We start from the raw sequence: 21,912 nt of genomic DNA on the forward strand, positions 1-21,912 counted from the left end.
GGGGCAGTGGTGGCAAAGGCCGGGGCAGTCTGCCCTGCTTGTCACATGTGTGCAGGAAGGGTCCCATCCCTTTCTCCAACAAATACACACTCACCTGTGTGCATGATGCGAAATCTGATGTCTAGAAGAGAAATGAAATTCCCCACCCAAGTATTAGTCTCTGAACACACATGGTTTCTCTGATCTTCTGCCCCCACCTCCCTGACACCCTCTTCTCCATTGCCCAGATCCCAGGCCCTGGGAGAAGGACAGCAAAGGCAGCACTTGGGCTGTTGTTGTGCAGAGAGGCCTGGGGGAGGGATCAGATCCCACCCCTCATGTTTTGAGATCCTGCTCAAAAACATCCACTCACCCATCCTTGACCACAGCACGATATTCTCCGGAAAGAGAAACAGAAGGGCTCACTCACCAGGAGTTAGTCTCCCCTCCCTACACACACATACACACACACACACACACACACACTCACACACACCTGTCTGGCCCTTAAAGGAGAAAGGTGGCTTTCCTTGTGGCCAGGGGCCCTTGCCGGGATCAAATGCAGGGCAGCCTGGCAGGAAGTGGAGGAGCCTGGCTGGGAGGGTCTCCCTGGGGTCTGTGGGGCTGAGCCCCTTGCATGGTTCTTAGCATCCAAATGGGGTCATGGCTCAGCAAGTCTAAGGTCTAGACAGAGATCCTGTCCAGCTCTGGGACTCACCTTCTGGAAAGGTCTTCTTCTTGTCATCATCTGAGATGTGACAAATGTCTGGATGGAAAGAAGCCAGGTCAAGCGAGCCAAGGTCATTCCTGCTGGAGTCACTCATGCCCCACACTGCAGCCCCCGCCCCCCAACCCCAGCTCCCTCTAGGCCCGGTTCAGGAGACTGTCTCAGGGTGGCCTGGGGCCCTTATGTCAGAATCAGCTGGGATGCTTATAAAGCTCAGAGTCCCTGAGCTCTCTCTGTCTCCTGAATCCCACTCTCTGAAGAGCACCCTTAAATAAGGGCCTCGGTGATCATTATGCAGGGAGCTGCCTTTGTAGGGTGAGGGAAAGTGCTTCCTCCCTCCTCCTTCATGAAGGATTGAGAGAGAGTGTGTGTGTGCGTAATGTGTGTGTGTGTGTGCGCGTAATGTGTGTGTGTGTGTGTGAGGGCATCACCTCATCTCCTGGACCCCACTGTATCAGGCTGACCTCTATCTGGGACTTAAATTTGGGCAGGGAGACACCAGGGACTGTGAGCTGGTGGTGTTCTCAGCACTCACCATTCAGCCCACGTATGCAGTTGCTGTTGGTGTAAATGGTTCACCCATGTGGAGTCAGAACCCGCAGCATGTGTGGTGGGACACTGTTCATTCTGAGGCTAGTGACTGAGAGAGAGATATAAGTAAAATCCTGCATTGTGCTGTTAGAGCATTACATCTGCAGTTCTGTTTGTGACTGTGGTGGGATCTTAGGGGTAACCTGGGGACAGCTCTGTGTCTCCCCCAGGCGAGCTGCCAAGAGTGGCAGGACCTTAAATGAACTGAGGTGGTCAGGATTAGGGCTGCACCTCCGCGTTGGGCACCCCTTTTGTCTTCCTCCATGTAGGAGACTCTGTTCAACATTTCCATCAGGCCATCCTAGGAAGTAGCTGCGGGTGCTGAGGTGTTTGTGTGCCTAGGGCGCCTGAGAAATGATGCTCTTCCCCTCCCTCAACAGGTGGAAAAGCCAAGGTTGCCTGCAGATGGTCTTTCTCCCTCTCGTTTCTCTTCTCAGGAGAAGCAGAACCCCTCTCCCCATCTCCTCCTTCACCCTCTGCTTACCCCAGCCATTCTCCTTGAAAACCAGCTGCTTCCTCTTATAGGCCATCACCATGCCCTTCTGCAGAGTCAGCTCCTTCTCTCTCACTTTGAGACACTCTCCCGCTCCTTCACCCTGGGGAGAGAAACCAGGTAACATGGTCATATACGCATGTGATTTTAAAACTCAGATAGATCTGGAAAGCTCATGAGGAAAGGACCCAGCTGTCCTCTGATCTCACCCCTCTACTCCTAATTTCCAGCTACCTCTCTTTTCTCCTTTTTTTGTCTACTATTTACCCTCACATTTCTCAATTTCAGATTTACTGCAATGACTTGATTTTTTTTTACCAGATTTAAGTATATCCATGTACTTTCTCCTGTTGATGATGAGGATTTTGTTTTCCTAATCTTCCTCTCACGCCTTACTGCTCCTTCTCCCATCTTCCTAAAATGTTCATATCCAGTGTCTGTCTAAGTTAATATTCACTGTTTACTGTTGGGGAGACCGCTTTCCCTCACTCCAGATCTTTCCTTTATCACTTAATTAATGTGATGATCATGTGCCCTCTCTGCCTCTTACTCATTATCCCTAGGGACATATAGGATACATTTCTTAAGACCTTGTATATCTGAATATGTCTTTATTTCATTCTTAACTTTATGGACATTTGACTGGACATAGAATTCGAGGCTGGAATTCCTTGTAATGTGCCTATTTTCTCCTTCTTAGAAATATTCATGATTGTCTTTTTGAGGCAAGTACCCTGGAGTTTCACACCTAGGTTCCGTGGTATAGATCTTTGTTGACTCATTATACTATGCCTGCAGTTGGCATTTTCCTTAGGTCTCAGATCCTTTCTTGTGTTACTTCTTCAAAGATTTCCCCCCACAGTACTGTGTCTCTGTTCTCTTTTTCCGGATCTCCTATTATTCAGAAGTTGGATCTCTCCATCCTCTAAATTTTTTAATTGATATTCTCTTCTCTTCTTACTTTTTTTGGAAAATTTTCTGACTTTTCTATTTTTAAAGCTTTTTGACTTCTAGTTTCTAGTCCAACATGTAAGGAGCTTGGAAGTCATCATTCCATCCTAACCACAAGTAAAAAGCTGAGCAAACTGAAAAACCAACAGCTCTTCTTAGGTTTGTCAGAGAAGTGAGGTCACAGAGCAAATGAGTGCCCCAAGAATTGGAGAGACAGAAGGCAGATATAGAGAATCAAAATTTACAAGAGCAGAAACCTCCATGGGACCAGTGCTTGGGTAGGAAAACCTGAACTGTAGTTGACAAATTGCTGGAGGCTCAGTGTGGACAAGTCTCAGACTTAGAGTCCAGTGGACCCAGTCATCACAGGGGCCTCAGCTTTCATGAGTTTTTATCTCCAGGAGCTCTATCAGGTTCTCACAATGCATATCAAAAAAATCCCCTCATGCTTCAGGGACTGGGAAGGGAAAAGCAACCATTCTGAAATCTCTCAGAGCATTCTGTTCTCCTTAATATGGCCTGCCTCAAGAGAAACTATTTTGCTAGAGCCTAACCTATTGGGGTTTTACAAGAGCCAAACCAACCTGATGGAAGAGAAACACCCAACTCCAGCCTCTTCTAGCCTTCCATGTGGGAAAAGAGAAATATCCTACTCTAGCTCCCTCTAGCCATCTGTCCTACCTCAGGGGTGGCCTGGAGAGTACTGAGAAGCTCTTCTGAAGTTCACAGACCAAGGGGACAGATTCACTAAAAACCCGAGACCCAATCATGGGACTATAGAATACTTAGAGCTTACCATCACCTCACTAAAGGCCCATTTACCAGAGGTCATTCTACCCAGTATATCATGTCCAACATTCAACAAAAAAGTACGAGGCATACTCAAAGGCAAAAAACCAGCAGTGTGAAGAATCAGAGCAAGCATGAGAATCAGGCTCAGATATAACGTGGATGTTGGAATTATCAGACAGGGTTTTTTAAACTACTGTGATTAATATGCTAAGGGATCTAATGGAAAACATAGACAAAATGCAAGAACAGACAGGTAATATAAGCAGAGAGATGAACATTCTAAGAAAGAATCAAAAAGAAACACTAGAGAGGTCAAAAACACTATAATAGAAATAAAAAATGCCTTTGATTGGCTCATTAGGAGACTGGACATAGCTGAGAAAAAAATCTCTGCACTTGAAGAGATCTGAATAGAAACCTCAAAACTGAAAAGCGAAAAAGAAAAAAGACTTTAAAAATGCTACAGAATGTCCAAGAACTGTGGGACAACTACAAAAGCTGTAGTACATGTAATGGGAATATATGAAGGAGAATAGAGATAGAAAGGAACAGAAGAAATATTTGAAGCACAATGACTGAGAGTTTCCCCCAAATTAATGTCAGACACCAAACCACAGATCAAGGATGCTCAGAGAACTCCAAGTAAGGTAAATGCCAAAAAAACTTAGACCTATGAATATCATATTCAAACTGCAGAAATTCAATGACAAAGAAAAATATTGAAAGAAGTCACAGGATAAAAACAGTTTACCAAGGAAATTTAAGAATTGTATCTGACTTCTCCTTAGAAATCATGGAAACAAGAAGAGAGCAGAGTGAAGTACATAGTTTTGAGGGGGTAAAAAAACACCAACCTAGAATTCTATATTCTCCAAAAGTGAAGGAGAAATAAAGACTCTCTTAGACAAACAGAAATTGAGAGAATTTGCTGCCAGTAGACATGGCTTGCAAGAAATGTTAACTCTTAAAACTCAGCAATAAGAAAACAACCCAATTATAAAATGGGCAAAAGACCTGAATAGACACATCACCAAAGAAGATATACAGATGGCAAGAAGCACTTGAAAATATGCTGCACATTATATCTTATCAGGAAAATGCAAATAAAAACAACAATGAGATACCACTATACGCCTGTTAGAATGGCCAAAATCCAGAACACTGACAACACCAAATTCTGATGTGGATGTGGAGCAACAGGAACTCTCATTCATTGCAGGCGGGAATGCAAAATGGTACAGTCACTTTGCAAGACAGTTTGGTGGTTTCTTACAAAACTAAACATATTCTTACCATACAATCAGCCAACACGCTCCCTGGTATTTACTCAAAGGAGGTGAAAACTTACGTCCACACAGAAATCATCACATTGGTGTTTATGAGCAGCTCTATAGGTGCCCAAACTTGGAAGCATCCAAAATGTCCTTCAGTAGATGAAGGGATAAATAAACCATGGTACATCCAGACAATAGAACATCACTCAGCACTAAAAAGAAATAAACTATCAAGGCATGAAGAGATGTGGAGGAATCTTAAATGTGTACGACTAAGTGAAAGAAGCCCATCTGAAAAGGCTAAATACTGTATGGTTCCAATTATATGACATTCTGGAAAAGGCACAACTATGGAGAAAATAGAAAGATCAATGGCTTCCAGGAGTTCAGAGGAGAGAGGATAAGTAGTGGAAGACAGAGGATTTTTAGGGCAGTGAAGCTATTCTGTATGATATGATAGTGGTGGATACCTATCATCATACATTTGCTAAAACCCAAAGAATGTATAACATCAAGATGAACCCTAATGATGTATCAATGCAGTTTGATCAGATGTAACAAATCCACAAAAAAAATAAATTTTGCTTTTTTTAATACAGCGTTATTCTTTCATGGAAACAAAATATTGTCAATTTGAGAGATGAAGTGTTTCTTTCCTCCCTGAGTGGTCTTTGTTTCTTCTGGTTTGCTAATTTCAGTGTAGGGTTTTTGTGTGTGTTTCCTCAAGTGCCTAGGATTTTACTTGTGTGTTTTTTACAGACAAGTGAAGCATTATTAAAGATGATAGAAGTGAGGTGTGCAATGGCAGGGTTTGTGGAGGGGGGTTTTCACTTTGTGATGATCAGGAGGGATAAAGCTGTTTTTGGAGGATCCCTAACTGTATGGATGTTGGGTTTTTTTGTTTTAGACTGGACAATTTTCCCAGGGATTTATTCCTCAATCTCGTGCCTGGGATATGTGTGTTGAGGCTTATAGGCGATGGAGGCGGGATGCCCAGAGCTGAATGGGGAAAGAGGGCTCACTTTCCCCGCACAGAAAAAGGACTTTCACTTATTTTCCCTTTTCCAATATGATCCCTTACGCCTACATTTCATTGTAACCAGTCTCTCCAAATCCAGAGCCCACATTATTTAAATTCCCAGAGAGTCTTCTACTGGGGCAGGGGTGGCGTGTGAGGGTAGTTTCCAGGCTATGCAGATGTGGGAATGGGATCTGGCACTCTAAGTGTTCCTTACGTAGTTTTTCAATCAATATTTTTACATGTAACCCTGCATATACCCTCTCTTCAGAGGTAGCTGGTGCCTCCAATTCCAGAGCTTTTCAGGGATTTTGTCTAGACGTCCTTCCCTGATGCATTTGGGGCTCCATTATTCCTGCTTTCCAGGGTCTGTTACCATTTGTCTACCTTTTTAGTAGAATTTTCTGAATTTTGACATCTCCTGTCTGTAGTTGTTTCCACGTTTTTTTGTCTTTATGAATTTGTACCCTGTTCAACAGGAACATGACAATAAGTTATTTGAGGATACAAGTAAGGCTCTACGTTTTGCTATAAAAGCAAGAGGGATTTCAGTTAGACCAAAAAAAGTTAAGCTATTTGAATTTATTTTAAGATTGGCCCTGAGCTAACATCTATTGCCAGTCTTCCTCTTTTCTGTTTCTCCCCAAAGCCCTAGTACATAGTTGCATATCTTAGTTGTAGGTCATTCTAGTTCTTCTCCATGGGATGCCACCACAGCATGGCTTGATGAGCAGTCTGTGCCAGGGATCTGAGCTAGCGAACCCTGGGCCACTGAAGCAGAGTGTACGAACTTAACCAATCCGCCATGGGGCCAGCCCCAAGCTATTTGAATTTTGTAAACATTTTTGTTATTATGCGGCTCTTCTATTTAATTTTTATTATGAAAAAAACACACAACACAAAATTTACCATCCTAACCATGTGTAAGGGTACAGTACAGTAGTGTTACCTTAGGCACATTGTTGTGAAAGAGATCTCTAGAAATTTTTCATTTTGCAAAATCGAAACGCTATGCCTTTTAAGTGACAATGCCCTTTTCATCCCTCTCCTCAGCCCCTGCCAACCATGATTCTACTTTCTAAGAGTTTGATTTCTTTACATGTCTCATATAATTGGAATCAGGCAGCATTTGTCTTTTTGTGAATGGGTTATTTCACTTAGCATAATGTCCTCAAGGTTCATCCATGTTGTAGCATATGACAGGATTTCCTTCTTTTTTGAGGTCAAATAGTACTCCATTGTATGTATATGCATTTTCTTTATCCATTCATCCTTTAATGGACATTTAATTTGCATCCACCACTTGGCTATGGTAAATAATGCTACAATGAACAAGTGTGCAAATCTCTCTTCAAGATCTTGTTTTCAATTCTTTTGGATATATGCCCAAAAGTGGGATTGCCAGATCATATAGTAATTCTATTTTTAATTTTTTGAGGAAACTGTATACTGTTTTCCACAGCAGCTGCACAGTTTTACATTCCCACCAACAGTACACAAGAATTCCAACATCTCTGCATCCTCAACAACACTTGTTATTTTCTATTTTCTTTATAGCAGCCTTCCAGACAGGTGCCAGGTGATAGCATGGGTTTGATTTGCATTTCCCAGATAATTGGTAATGTTGTGCACCTTTTAATGTGCTTGTAGGCCATTTGTATATCTTCTTTGGAGAAACATCTGTTCAAGTCCTTTGCCCATTTTTCAATCAGGTCATTTTGGTGGTTGTTGTTGATTTGTAGTTGTTCTTCACATATTATGGACATTAACCTCTTTTCAGATGCATGGCTTGCAAATATTTTCTCCCATTCCATAGGTTGCTTTTTCTCTCTGCTGATTGTTTCCCTTGCTGCACAGAGTATTTAAGTTTGACGTAGTCTCATTTGTCTATTTTTGCTTTTGTTGCCTGGGCTTTTGGTGTCATATGCAAGAAATCATTGCTGAACACAATGTCGTGAAGCTTTCCCCGTATGTTTTATTCTGGTGATTTTACAGTTACAGGTCTTACATTTAGCTATTTAATGCATTTTGAAATGATTTTTGAATATGGTGTAAGGTAAGGATCCAACTTCATTTTTTTTGTATATGGATACACAGTTTTCTCAAGACCATTTCTTGAGACTATTCTTTCCCCACTGTGTGGTCTCGGCATCCTGTCAAAGATCATTTGACCACATATGTGATTGTTTATTTCTGGGCTCTATCTTCCATTCCACTTATTTATATGTCTGTCTTTATACAAATACCATACTGTTTTGACTACTGCAGCTTTGCAATATGTTTTGAAGTGGGAGGCTGTCAGGTTTGTTTTTTTTCTCAAGATTATTTTGGCTATTTGAGATTCCTTGAGCTTCTATATAAATTTTAAGATTTTTCTCCCAGGAATGGAAAAAAAAGCCATTGAGATTTCAACAGGGACTGCATTGAAAATGTAGATGGCTTTGAGTAGTATGGACATTTTAACAATATTAAATCTTTCAGTCTATGAACATTGGATGCCTTTCCATTTATTCTGTGTCTTCTTCAATTCTTTCAGCAATGTTTTCCAGTTTTCATTGTATAAGTCTTTCACCTCCTTAGTTAGGTTTATTCCTAAGTATATTTTTCTTAAGAACATAAATGGGATTGTTCTCAAATTCATTTTGGATTTTTCATTGTGAATGTATAGAAACAACTAATTTTGTATATTGGTTTTGTGTCCTGAAACTTTGCTAAATTTATTTACTAGTTCTAATCATTTTGTTCGTGTGTGTAATTTTTAGAGGATTCTACGTATAAGATTGCGTCATAGTGAGCAGAGATAATTTTACTTCTTCCTTTTGAATTTGGATGCCTGTTATTTATTTTTCTTGCCTAACTGCTCCGGCTAGGGCTTCCAGTAATACGTTGAATAGAAATGGCAAGAATGGGCATCCTTGTCTTTTTCTTGGTATTAGAAAGATTTCAGGTTTTCACCATTGAATGCGATGTTAGCTGTGTGCTTTTCACATGTGGCCTTTGTTATGTTGAGATAATTTCCTTCTATTCCAAGTTTTTTTGGTGTTTTTTTTATCATAATAGAGTATTGAATTTTGCCAAAGCCTTTTTGGATCAATTGAGATGATCATGTGGTTTTGTCCTCCATTCTGTTAATGTGATGCATTACATTCATTGATTTTCACATTGTTGAACCATCTTTGCATTCTGGGAATAAATCCCATTTGGTTATGATGTATAATCCTTTTAATGTGCTGTTAAATAGATCTGCTGATATTCTTTGAGGATTTTTACATCCATATTTATCAGGGATATTGGTCTGCAGCTTTCTCTTTGTGTAAAACCTTTGTGGGGCTTTGGTACTGGGGTAACGCTGGCCCCATCAAGTGAGTTTGGAAGTATTTCTTCCTCTTCAATTTTTTGAAAGAGTTTGAGAAAGATTAGTGTTAATTCTTCTTTAAATGTTTGGTAGAATTCTCCAGTGGAGTCACCTAGTTGTGGGCTTTTATTTATTTGGAGGCTTTTAATTACTGACAATATCCTTACAAGTTATAGGTCTGTTTCTTTTTATTATTTTGTGATTCAGGCTTGGGAGGTTGTATGTTTCTATAAATTTATCCATTCCTTCTAGGTTATCCAATTGGTTGGTGTAAAATTGACCAGAGTATTCTCTAATGATCCTTTTTATTTCTAATGTCTCCTCTTTCATTTATTGTTTCTGATATTTGACTCTTCTCTGGTTTTTTTTATTTCTTAGTCTAAGGAATTGTCTATTTTGTTGATCTTTTCAAGAAAATAACTCAATTTTATTGATTTTTTCCTACTGTTTTTCTATTCTCTATTGTGTTTACTTCTATGCTAATCATTATTATATGCTGCTTTCTGCTAACTTTGGATTTACTTTGTTCTTTTTCTACTTCCTTGAGGTGTAAAGTTACATTGTTGATTTGAGATCTTTCTTCTTTTTTAAAGTAGATATTTACTGCTATAAACTTCCTTCTTACAACTTCTGCTGCATAACCTAAGTTTTAGTACACTGTGTATTCATTTTAATTTGTCTCAAGATATTTTCTGATTTTCCTTGTGATATCTTTTTCGACCCATTGAAGGTTCAATAGTGTGCTCTTTAATTTCTACATATTTGTGAATTGTCCAGTTTTCCTTTTGTTATTGGTGGCTACTTTCATTCTTTTGTGATCATAAAAGATATTTGGTATGACTTCAATCTTCTTAAATTTGGTAAGACTTCTATGGGGCCTACCATGTGAACTATAGTGGAGGATGTTCAGTGTGCACTTGAGTAGAATGTGTGTTCTGCTCTGCTGATGGAGTGTTCTGTATGTGTCTGTTAGGTCTAATAGTCTATACAGTGTTGTTAAGTCCAATTGGTCCAATAGAGTTGTTCAAGTCCTCCATTTCCTGACTGATCTTTTGTCTGATTGACCAAAACAAAATTGATGCACCCATGAACCAGAGGTGATATGCAAACTGTTTAACAAGATCACGGTGCAGGAGCCAACATTTGGAACCATGCTAGCTGTAGACAGCTGGGAAGGTGGCACACACAGCTGGGCCGTCACTCTATGTGAAGTGACACAAGGTTTTCTCCTCTTGTTCTCACAAAACCCAGTTCACCAACACAAGCACATGGAAACCCGAAGCTGAATGTCACGATATCCTCCAACCTGTAAGAATGTTTTATTCAGTTCAAACTTGTTTGTCCCCTGAATGTGGAATCAAATAATGTGAGTGGAGCCTGGTCCTACTCAAGGACAAAAATCACCCACCTCTTTCTAAGTCTCTTAAGTGAGGTCAAATTACACAGTAAATACTTACTGTGCAAAAGTGCATTATAACACACACGTAAAATATTTGATAAATGAATTTGCTTCACTTAAAGTATTATAGTTGGTTATTGTGAGAGAGTTATGTAAATCATATGTGCTCGAAGATATTTCAATAACACTCCTTAAGTCATTTCTGCTCAGCATATCACAGCATTTAGGGTACTGTAACTGCTGAGGTTATGTGTTAGCGATCCGTTGCTTCTTCCAGCCATACACAAAACTAGACATGTATACAGTACAGCAGACACACCTTTGGATTCACCAGAATCCATTACTTACCCAAAGTAAAATGTAATACCACAAAATTAAATCAATTTCCTATTTTGCCAATACTGAGTAATCCCATATATTAAAGCACTACAAATGAGGATGTTAGAATATAGTCTCAGGTTAGGAGTCAGGATTCATTGGCACAGGAGAAGTGGGAAATAATGACCCCACTCTTTCTGACATCTGGAAACAGATACTGATTAAGATCCAGACTCCCCTGGGAAGTGAGGCTGGGCTGATTATGCTCTTGGCGTCCCCATTCCATACCTTGAAAAAAGTATTCCAAGAGAGGGAAAATAGTCCAGAACTTTTCCCACTGCTGGTTTCCTGCAGCACAGGACTGTTGAGCAGTTCCACTGTCTCTGTCACCACATACAGGTCCACACCTGTTTCCCGGCACTGCTTCAAAAATGATGGCTCTGGGTCCAACACTTTCCTGGGGAGGAAAGGGAGGAAGAGGGTCAGAGTGGGAAGGGATGCCCCCCTGGGTTACTCTAAGTTACTCTTCTCCTCATAACCTGGAAGGGGTGCCAGCCTGTGAACTTTGACAGATTATCCCTCAATGGGTAGAAAGATAATGGCTTCTAGGTTAAGTTCCCTTGGGCAACAGAGTATCTCTGATATGCACGGTGGAGGGGTCCCCATTCTATGATGCGGGTATTGGTATGAGAGTGTGCACGCCATTTTGTGAAAGTCACCGGCATTTTCCAAAATTCTGTCTGCCCTGGTAGGGGCTGATTTATAGTTTTCCAGCACTAGGGCCTCTCACCAGAAGAGGCTAGAAGTAGACAAGCCCACATGTTGTGAACAGTCCTCAGGAGATCCTACTGTTTAAGCCGGGGAACCCACATCCATCACTGTCCAGAAGCACAGTCAGGGTGGGATGTGGAGCAGACAAAGCAGGGAAGATTCTGGGTGATTCTTCATGACTTGCACAAGTGGGTCTTTATGGATTCACTGTCCTTGGTAGGTGGTTGGTAAGGCTGACTTGAAGATATAAATTTGGGTGGGGGATGTGAGAGGGTTGAAGGACTGAAGACAAATTTTGTGTCCATTTCAGACTGAGACTCAACTCTGATTCTACTCAAGGCCCCATGGGGATTGGTGTCCTAGATGACAGCCGTGTGGAACACTGAGAGACCCTTAAATTGCTTTTCAGTGGAGGAGGTCACTGAGCATCAGTGCTGGGTTTTCCCATTGCCCTTGGGGGGAAATTCAAGACCTTGTGTCGTTCTAAGGTGTTATGCCATCTGACATCTACTTACCTCCAAGCCTGATTTCATATCACCTTCCTCAAGATTAGCTAAGCTTCCAGCTCACTGGACTGCCCCTAGTCTTGAAAAGATCCAGCTCTGTCCTGTCCCTGGGACTTCAAACTCCTCATCTGGACCCCTTTCCTCTTCCTCTTGCTTGCTTCCTCCATTCTTTAGGTCTGAGCTCAACTCTTTGCTACCCAGAAAGACCTAAATAGGCTCCCCTCCCTCCAGCCAGTCTCTTTCACCAACTCTTGTTGTTACCTTCAGGGTTTCCATCACAACCTGTAAGTGCCTTCAGCTGAAACACATTGAATGCCCTGCATCCCATTTATTAAAAGTATCTAATTGGCTTTCTTCTCATATTTAAAGCTTCGAGCTCAGGCTTAATTATTTCTCTTGGTGCGAGACAATAAAATGTATCCCTGAAATTGCAGCCTCATTAACCACTGAGAGAAATTTCTATGACAAATTTTTTTTCTTTTCTTGCAGCTATAGACATCCAAATACTCTTTTGCACCATAAACAGTCTTTGCAAATGTTAGTTCTAATGAGAGTTTTACAAGACACCAGGAATACAGAAATTGTGCAATGCCCTGTCCCAGTAACTTTTAGTCTCTAAACAGTCTGTGATTTTAACTACTTGCTTACTTTAATAACTCTTTGTGTTGATAGAAATACTGTTTAAATGGACATCTCTGTTTGTAAAAGGCGTAAAGACTTAAGAAGTTCTTTGTTAAGCCCTTAGAGGATTATTGAAGATCTTCTTTTCCCACATGCACGGAGTTAAATTAAATCCTAGGACACTGATGCATACTTTATTTAAACATAGAGTTTCAGAGTCTTTGTCTCACTTAAATTAATGCTTTGCTAATTTATTTTTTATAACTTATTTCCTCACTCATTGCACGTCCCCTACCCCAACAAATATAATCTGCTTTATGTCAGGGATTTTGGTCAGTCTTCTCATTACTCTATTCTCGGCACAAAATAGCACTGTAATGAGTAATTACCGTTTTAGTAAATATTTATTACATAACTAATAACTATTAGTTGAATGAATAAATGAATGAATAGCCAAGAAGAGCAGCATAATCTGAGATGTTGTTTTCTTCATTCTGAGCCTCAGCAACAAAACCTACTGGACACCTCTTTGCCTAAGAGGAGAGCACCTTTCGGGGCTCTGCTGACCCGTCCCCTTCCTCTCCCACAGCCTCACCTCTTTTGAAGTTCTGTCCAGGTTGGGAATGGGGTGGTAACAATCTGATACTGTAGGGTGTCATCATAGGACTCAGTAGCCTCCCCAGACACGTTCACTTCTACCCCAGAATTCACACTCACACCAGCCTTCAGCTTCAGCACTGCAGCATCACGGAGGAGGAATGGTCCTTCCTTAACAGGCTCTAGGGACAGAAAAGGTGGCCTTACATTTAGCCAAGAATTCACTTTGGAACAGCTGGAAACTTGAATGAAAACGGAATGACTGAGTTCTATTTTGCTCGAACGCTCATACTCATTTAAATCTCTCAGTGAAGAAGCTAACTAATCAATTAATATTTTAAGTGTAAATTACTGCTGAAGCCAATCCACCCAGGGGTTGCAGAGCAGGGATAACATCCTAACTCTAAGAAACGGTGCCGTTGCTTGCGCACTGGTCCAGGAGACCCACGGCATCATCTCCGCAGGACAGGGTCTCCTGCAGTGGGCACAGCATCCAGCCCCAGGAGGGAGCACACTGGGGCAGAAAATGCTGGTGATTTGGTTCCAGACAGACTGGGTTTAGATCCTTGATCTACCACTTCCCGGATATGCAGCATGGAACAAAATATTTTATAAGATTCAATTTACTGTTATGTAAACTGGGGAAAATATTTGTCCCTCAAGAAGCCATTGTAAGCATTAAACAAACTAATGTATACCTGTGTGAATAATTAGCAAATTCTCAAAATCTTAGTTCCTCAGCCCTTGCCTTTAGGCAAGGCTCATGCTGAGATCTCCCTGTGTGAGTGTCTCAGAATTTCCTGCCTGCTGCTCCACCTCTCCCTGAGTGCCCTTGTTTTTCACTCCTTGTCTCCTGTGCCCACGGCTGACAATACCTGGGACTGAAGAAATTGGTTCCAGAATGTCCATGAGGGAGACTCCAGCTGGATATTCACGTTGTCCCAAGAACAGTGAGAGAGTCTTCCTCTTCCGTAATAAAGAAAACTGTTGTATTTCGGTGGCACTCCAGAAGTTTTTGACAGGCCTCAGATCTTTGCCTCCAATCTCTTTGGTGATATTCTTGCTAGTTCTCTTAAACATAGTGGGCACGTTGCTAGGAGCAGATACAAGGGGAGCACAATGATCAGTTGGGTCTCACAGATGAGATTAAATGGGTTTTCATGTATCCTTCAGAGAGAGTTGACAGAGTATTGAATATTTCGTAGAAAGAAGTATATGTCATATATACATGATGAGGTAGGATGCATATGCAAATGATGCCCATGTTAGAAGCTGGAAGGGCCTAAGTCTTACTTAAACAACTACCTATTGGGATGACCTTTAGTGAACAGAGATGAGATACCTAGACTGGAAGTCCCTGCCAAGTCAGGGGGACCAGTAAGCACTTGGTTAATTTGTTGGAAGTGACAAAGAAGAAATTAATTCCCTTCCAAAAATGAACTATGTGCACTTTCCTATGCCATGGTAGTTGAGATCAAGCTCGCCAAATTAAGATTTTTAATCACCCACTAGAGGACTGCTTTTTATATGTAGGTGAATTACCTATGTTCAGTATGTAAATTCCATGTCTTCCAAGATTTATACAATCTTGCTGTGACTGAACTAGAACAAGAGTGTAGCCTTCATGACAATGGACAGAAGATAATTAAATAAAAAACCCAGAAGCCTACATTGTTGTGCTAAGTGAGCCATGATTCATTAGAAAATTATAAAGTGAATCACCTCTCATGTATCAGGAGCCTGCTATGGGTAGTCATCCACCTGGGTGATGCTCTCATGCTGCCTTTAAACACTTGCAATTTCAGAGAATGATATCAGCAAGAAGGCAAAATAAGAATTTTCAGCCCTCATCTCTTCCGAGGAACGCTAATTTTGACAACCACCAAGGACAAGAGTAACTTTGTGGGAGTCCAGAATCAAGGAGAGCAGTCCCAGCACCCTATTGGAGCAAATATCCAAGAATAGGCACACTGAAGAGGGTAAGAAGAACATTTCCTCTTTACCCACATCACCTTTCCTCCAAGACAGCACAATTCACTGTCAAGGGACACTGAATTGGGCCAAAGGACTCACCCTTTGCCCATGGTTTCTCCCATGGGGGAAAGTGAGAGCATAGTGAGCACCTAGCTTCCCCAGCCATGCAAGATGCTTCTCAAGAGGCCCACTTCTTTTTCCTCCCACCCAACACACCGAGGAGGATTGGCATGGCTGAATACTCTGAGTGCAGCTAGAGCTCAACAAAGGGTCACTGATTCTACTAGTTGCCTCATGGACTCCACCAATAAGCCTGCTCATGAACCCTGTAAGACACAACAACTGTGGAATCCCCAACTAGCCCCCAGCACTCCACATGCCCCCCCAGTGATGGTCCCCCACATGTGACCCCACATTCAGCATGCACAAATCTCTGCAGATTGTACACAAGTACACGCAGCCTACTGGCTCAACTCCAATGTATATACCCTTAATACTACAGGGCACTGCCTGAGGCTCTCAGCCACTTGTCTGGATTTGTTTGAATTGAGAAAAGACATACAATCCTGTGACTTCTCCTGAAAGAGAGAACGAGAGGAGTGGAGTAGGTGCATCTAGAAAAAAGGTCTGAGAGACCTCCAGAATATCTAGCCAGGCTGACTGGTAACAATCTTTCTAACCTGAAACCAGTCAGTAAAGACTTATGAGGTGACTCTTCTTCCAATGTGACGAAGCAACCCAAGACTTCAAGGAGTGTGAAAAATCAAGGAAAAATGACATCAACAAGGAAATACAATAATTTTCCAGTAACCAACCCCAGAGAAATGGAGATAAATGAATTTCCTGACAAATAATTCTAAATCATTATTTTAAGAAGCTCAATGAGCTACAAGAGAACAAGATAGACAACTCAACGAAATTAGGAAAACAATAAATAAACAAAACTATAAGTTCAACAAAGAGATAGAAATCATAAAAAAAAAAAACAGAAATTCTGGAGCTGAAAAGTACAACAAATGAAATGAAAAATGCAATAGACAGCTTCAATAGCAGACTTAGGAAAACAGAAGAAAGAATCTGTGAACTCAAAGAGAGGTCATTTAAAATTATCCAGTCAGAGGAATAAAAAGAAATAAATGAAAAAGAGTGAAGAATGTCTACCACGTTTATGGGACATCATAAGGAGAACCAAATAAGCATTATGGGAGGCCCAAAAGGAGAAGAGAGATAGGAGCAAAAAGCTTATTTAAAGAAATAGTGGCTGAAAACTTCCAAAATCTGGGGAGAGATATGGACCTCTAGATCCCTGAAGCACAAGGGTCTCCAAACCAGATCAATGCAAAGAAGATTACACCAAGACACATTATAGGCAAATTTTAAAAATTCAAAGACAGAGAGTTTTGAAAGTATAAGAGAAAAGTGATTCATTACATACCAGGAACCCCAATAAGGCTATCAGTGAATTTCTCAGCAGAAACCCTGCACCTCAGGAGAGAGTAGAATGATATATTCAAAGTGCTGAAAGAAAAAACTGCCAGCCAAAAATACTGTAGCTGGTAAAGTTCTCCTTCAGAAATGAAAGATAAATAAAGACCTTCCCAGACAAACAAAAGCTGAGGGAGTTGATCAGCACCAGACCTGCCGTAATAGAAATGCTAAAGGGAGTTCTTCAAGCTGAAATTAGTAACATGAAAATGTGAAAAAATAAACTCACTCATAAAACTAAGTATATTTTCAAATTCAGAATACTCTAATATAAAAATATGTAAATTGTAACTTCAATAGCATAAAATGTTTAGAAAATGAAAGGGGTAGACTTTTTATACGTGATTTAAGTTAAGTAAAATGGACAGCTGTAAGACATTTTGTGTAAGTCTCTTGGTACCACAAATAAAAAACCTCTAGTAGATACACAAAAGATAAAGACAAATGAATCAAAACAAACCACTACAAATTATTATCAAATCATAAAGGAAGACAGCAAGAAAGGAAGAATGGAACAAAGGAACAATAAGACAGTCAGAAAACAATTAGCAAAATAGCAATAGTAAATCCTATTTTATCAGCAATTACTTTAAATGCAAATAGATTAAATTCTCCAATCAAAAGACATAGAGAAGCTAAATGAATTAATAAAACCAAGATCCAACAATATTATGCCTACAAGAGATTCACTTTACCTTTAAGGACTCACATAGACTGAAAAGAAAGGGATGGAAAAATATGTTCCATGCAAATGGTCACGAAAAGACAGCAGGGATGACCATACTTACATCAGCTATAATAGGTTTTAAGTCAAAAACTATCACTAGTGACAAACGAAATCATCATCAATGACAAAAGGGTTAATTCATCAAGAGGATATAACAATCATAAATATATATTCACACATCAGAGCACCTACATATAGAAAGCAAATATTAGCAAAACTGAAGGCAAAAATAGACAACAATACAGTAATAGTAGAGGACCTCAAGATCCAACTTCCAACGATGGATAGTTAATCCAGACAGAATATCAAGAGGAAACAGAGGAGTTGAATAACACTAGAGACCAAACGGGCCTAACAGACATATACAGAACGCTCTATCCAACAGCAGCAGAATATACATTATTTTCAAGTGTGCACAGATAATTCAGGATAGATCATATGTTGGGTCACAAAAGAAGTCTTAATGAATTTAACAAGATTGAACTCAAATCAAGTAACTTTTCCAACCATAACAGTATGAATCTAAAAATCAATAACAGGATGAAAATTAGAAAATGCACAAATACATGGAAATTAAGCCACACACTGTGAAACAACCAATGGGTCAAGGAAGAAATCAGAAGGGAAATCAAAAATATCTTGAGATAAGCAAAAATGGAGATGCAACAACATACCAAAATTTATGAGATGCTGCAAAAGCCATTCTAAAGGGAATTTTATAGTGATAAATGCCTACTTTAAGAAAAAAGAAGGCCGGCCCGGTGGCGCAGCGGTTAAGTGCGCACATTCCGCTTCTCAGCGGCCCGGGGTTTGCCAGTTTGGATCCCGGGTGTGGACATGGCACCGCTTGGCAAAAGCCATGCTGTGGTGGGCATCCCACATAGAAAGTAGAGGAAGATGGGCATGGATGTTAGCTCAGGGCCAGGCTTCCTCAGCAAACAAAGGAGGACTGTCAGTAGTTAGCTCAGAGCTAATCTTCCTCAGGAAAAAAAAAAAAGAAAAGAAAGAAAAAAGAAAGATTTCAAACAAACAACATACTTTACACCACAATAAATGAGAAAAAAAAACAAACTAAACTCAAATTTAGCATATGGAAGGAAATAATAAAGATTAGAGCACAAAGAAATGAAATACAGACTAGAAAAACAACAGAAAAGATGAATGAAATTAAAATAAAATAGCCTTTTTTTTTTAAAGGTTAGGTTGGCAAAGGGGTTGAAATTAATATTCCAGAGTTTTCAGAGTGTATTTGTCTCTTCAGCTTATTATAGGGGGCTGATGAATGCTCAGAAGTAGGCTGGTAGTCAAGCAGTAGAACATAAGTGATGGATAAATTAAAGAGATATTTTCTTACATGCTTCCCTCCTAACAAACCTATGATAGCTACCTAAGGCCCAATTTTTCAATGTTCTGCTAATTTCTGTGCTAGTAAAACTTTCAGAGGTTCAGGGGGAAAAATCCTAAACAAAATATTGGCAAACTCAACCCATAAAATTCTTTTAAAAATTGTGATCAGATTGTGTTTATCCCAATAAAGGCAAGAATAATTTACCTCAAAATATCTATTACTATAACTCGCAAATTTACCTATTAATGGGAAAACTATGTGATCATTGCATAAAACGTAAGAAAATCATTTGATAAAGTTCAGCACTCATTTATGACTTTTTTAATTTAGCAAGTTAGGAGTTTAGGGAATTTTTCCCTTACTTTGTTAATGGCATGCATCGAAACTCTACAGCAAATGCTAGATTAATGATGCAACACTAGCGATATTCCCTTAAAGACAGAAATAATAAAATGCTGTCCATTCCCACCACTGCCATTCAACAATTTTCTTCTTCGCTTTCATCTTTTTTGGTTTTTTTAAATTTTTTTTGAGGTTTTTTTCTCCTAGTTTTATTGAGATCAACAATTTTCTGGAGGTTCCATCCATCACAGTGATGGGAGGAGAATAAATGAAAAGTATAAGATTTGGAGGGAACATCAAAACAGTTATTATTTACAGATGATATATTTACCTACAAGACAAGAGAATCAACAGATACATTTTTAGGATAGTTAGAATTCAGTAAGCTTGTTAGAATGTAACTAAGGAAGGGAGTGAACTAAATAGATTTGTGACACAGAAAAACCCCCTCAGTCTGAAATGGAGCAACAGTAGATGAATGTAGAACAATTAAGAGGCTGCTCTGGCAATGTTTCAGGTGAGAGAGAACAGTAGCTCACACTAGGATGATGAGTGAGGAGATGCTATATAATCAAATGGTCTCAATGATGGCGTTTATGGGGGCATGAGGAAGAGGGAAGGAAAAGAAAGATTTCCTGGTTTCTGGCTTGGTAACTGGACGGATGGTAGCTCCATTTTCTTGAGTAAGGGAACGCTGAAAGGAGATCCATTTGAAGAGGAAGAAAATGAACTCGTATTTGGATATGTTGATTTTGAGATCCAAGAGGAGATTAAAATAGATTGGCACTTAGAATAGAGAACTACCCTGGAGATAAAAATGTTTGAGCTATCTGTGCATAGGTGGAAACTGAGACCTGAGTGTAGATGAAGTCATGAACTTGAATATGTAATAGCTGGGCAGGGAAAAGTGTTCATGGCATTTTACACACCAGATTGAATGAGATCAATCTGTTTAAATTGCTCTCTTCGGGGCCAACAGGACTAGTATTTCCTAACTATACAGAATTCAGTTTTTGAACATTCATTGAGTGGCTGAAAAGAGACAGAACTTTCAATACTTGATGTAAAAGCCCTGATGTGGCCATTTCAGTTCTGTCTAGAGTGGGCCACAGAAGACATCAGTGGACAACAAAGAATTACAAGAGCGAAAGAAGATCCTCTACGACTGAGCTGGATAAGGATGTAACAAAGATACCTCCCTCAGCCTTACATGATTCTGTGTTGTTATCGAGAGTTCTCCTTTATTAAGGAGAAATTCAGGAAGAAGTGCCACCTTCTTTTTGGGGCAAATTATGCAAAACACAAAACCATCTATTCATTCCACAACCCCATCCTGAACATTTCTATCTCTGATCAGAGTATCTTCTCTTATTCATCCTCGATCCCCAATTAGCACTTACCAGTTTGTATATTGTTTTGTCTTGCAGAGAAAGATTCCAATTGAGTAGGGCCCTTCCAGTCTTCAGACCTCCTGATACCAAGCAAAGTTTCCCAGACAAACTCCAGAGAACAGATAAATGTGACTCTGCTCACAGAGTTTTCCTTCCACCAATAGATCCCTGACTCGATTTTCAATACAATATCCTGGAAAAACAAGCATATGATCAGCCCTCTTCTCCTCCAGGAGACCAAGGTGACAGCTGAGTTCTGGATCACAGAATCTTAGCTCTCAAGTCCTTCCCCTCCAAAGTTTATGGACCAGAATCAGGCAACATTTGATTATATATATATATACGCTAGGCGTTCCCGGAGCAGAGTAAACAGAGATCTTTGTGAGCAATACTCTTTTCCTGACTCAAAGAGAACTGGTTGAACAAGTCTTTGATTTATGGATTTCCAGTTATGTGGCTGGAACAACTTGTCTGGCTCATGTTCCATCTTAAATGCTGTGTATGTGTAATGCAACTGAGGATCAGCAAGAAAGATAGAAGTAAGATTCAGGATAAAGGACAGGTACAGTGCCAGGGGCCTGGGGAGAGCCCCTGAACCGCCTAGATGTGGAGATCTGCACCACAGGAACTAACGTTTGTAACACCCCGTTGTGTCAAGTGCTATGCATGTGTTATATAATCCAATCTTACAATAATCTTTATCTTAAAGATAAATAAAAAGGAGATTTTCAAAGAGGACAAAAACAACTTGCCCCAAACCCATTCTCCTTCCAGTTACTCCCTGCAGAATAATAGGATTAAATAAAATCCTTATAGCAGATGAAAATTGTATGAACAGGAAGGCCACAGCTGCAAGTATTTGTAATATCCTGGGACTGACACTCAAAAATACAACATTCCTTTCGGTTGACAGTATTTCACAACGGATTTATTTCATTTTTTTCTTCTTTGAACATTAATAAAAGTCCCATGCCTACCCTTCTCTACCTTGGGAATCTGCTACCCACTGCTTTCAGGACATAGGTCACAGTGTGCCTTCTCCATAAGACCACCAGAGCAAAAGATTTACCAAAATTGAGTTTTACTTTCTATAATTTGCATTGTAAAAGCAATAGCCTTGAAATGTAAAATTTTAGTTACATACACCACTCTTCCACACACCAATATGCCAGGGGCCATGCCCTGCTGTTAGATAATCTAGAAGCCAGGGAAAACTTACCTGTTTTGGTAGAGTTGTGTGAGTCCAGTGAACC

General features: G+C 40.1%; 1 protein-coding gene across 3 annotated transcripts in view; it reads right to left on the bottom strand.

Moving 5' to 3' along the window:
* LOC138915048 (gasdermin-C-like) overlaps window positions 1–21,068 on the bottom strand; it is a 29,565-nt gene extending 8,497 nt beyond the window's left edge. For 2 of the 3 annotated variants that reach the window (XM_070221799.1, XM_070221798.1), the window contains exons 1-7: window positions 20,669–21,068; window positions 14,268–14,485; window positions 13,391–13,574; window positions 11,186–11,354; window positions 1,782–1,893; window positions 698–745; window positions 95–121 (exon numbers count right to left, since the gene is read on the bottom strand). In XM_070221799.1, coding sequence (XP_070077900.1) covers window positions 95–121; window positions 698–745; window positions 1,782–1,893; window positions 11,186–11,354; window positions 13,391–13,574; window positions 14,268–14,472 — 745 coding nt within the window. In that variant the 5' untranslated portion in view covers window positions 14,473–14,485; window positions 20,669–21,068. The remainder of the gene's footprint in view (window positions 1–94; window positions 122–697; window positions 746–1,781; window positions 1,894–11,185; window positions 11,355–13,390; window positions 13,575–14,267; window positions 14,486–20,668) is intronic. The other variant, XM_070221800.1, reaches the window with a different exon arrangement.
* Window positions 21,069–21,912: the final 844 nt, after the last annotated feature.

Source organism: Equus caballus, chromosome 9 (genome assembly GCF_041296265.1).
Source record: "Equus caballus isolate H_3958 breed thoroughbred chromosome 9, TB-T2T, whole genome shotgun sequence".
Taxonomy (NCBI): domain Eukaryota; kingdom Metazoa; phylum Chordata; class Mammalia; order Perissodactyla; family Equidae; genus Equus; species Equus caballus.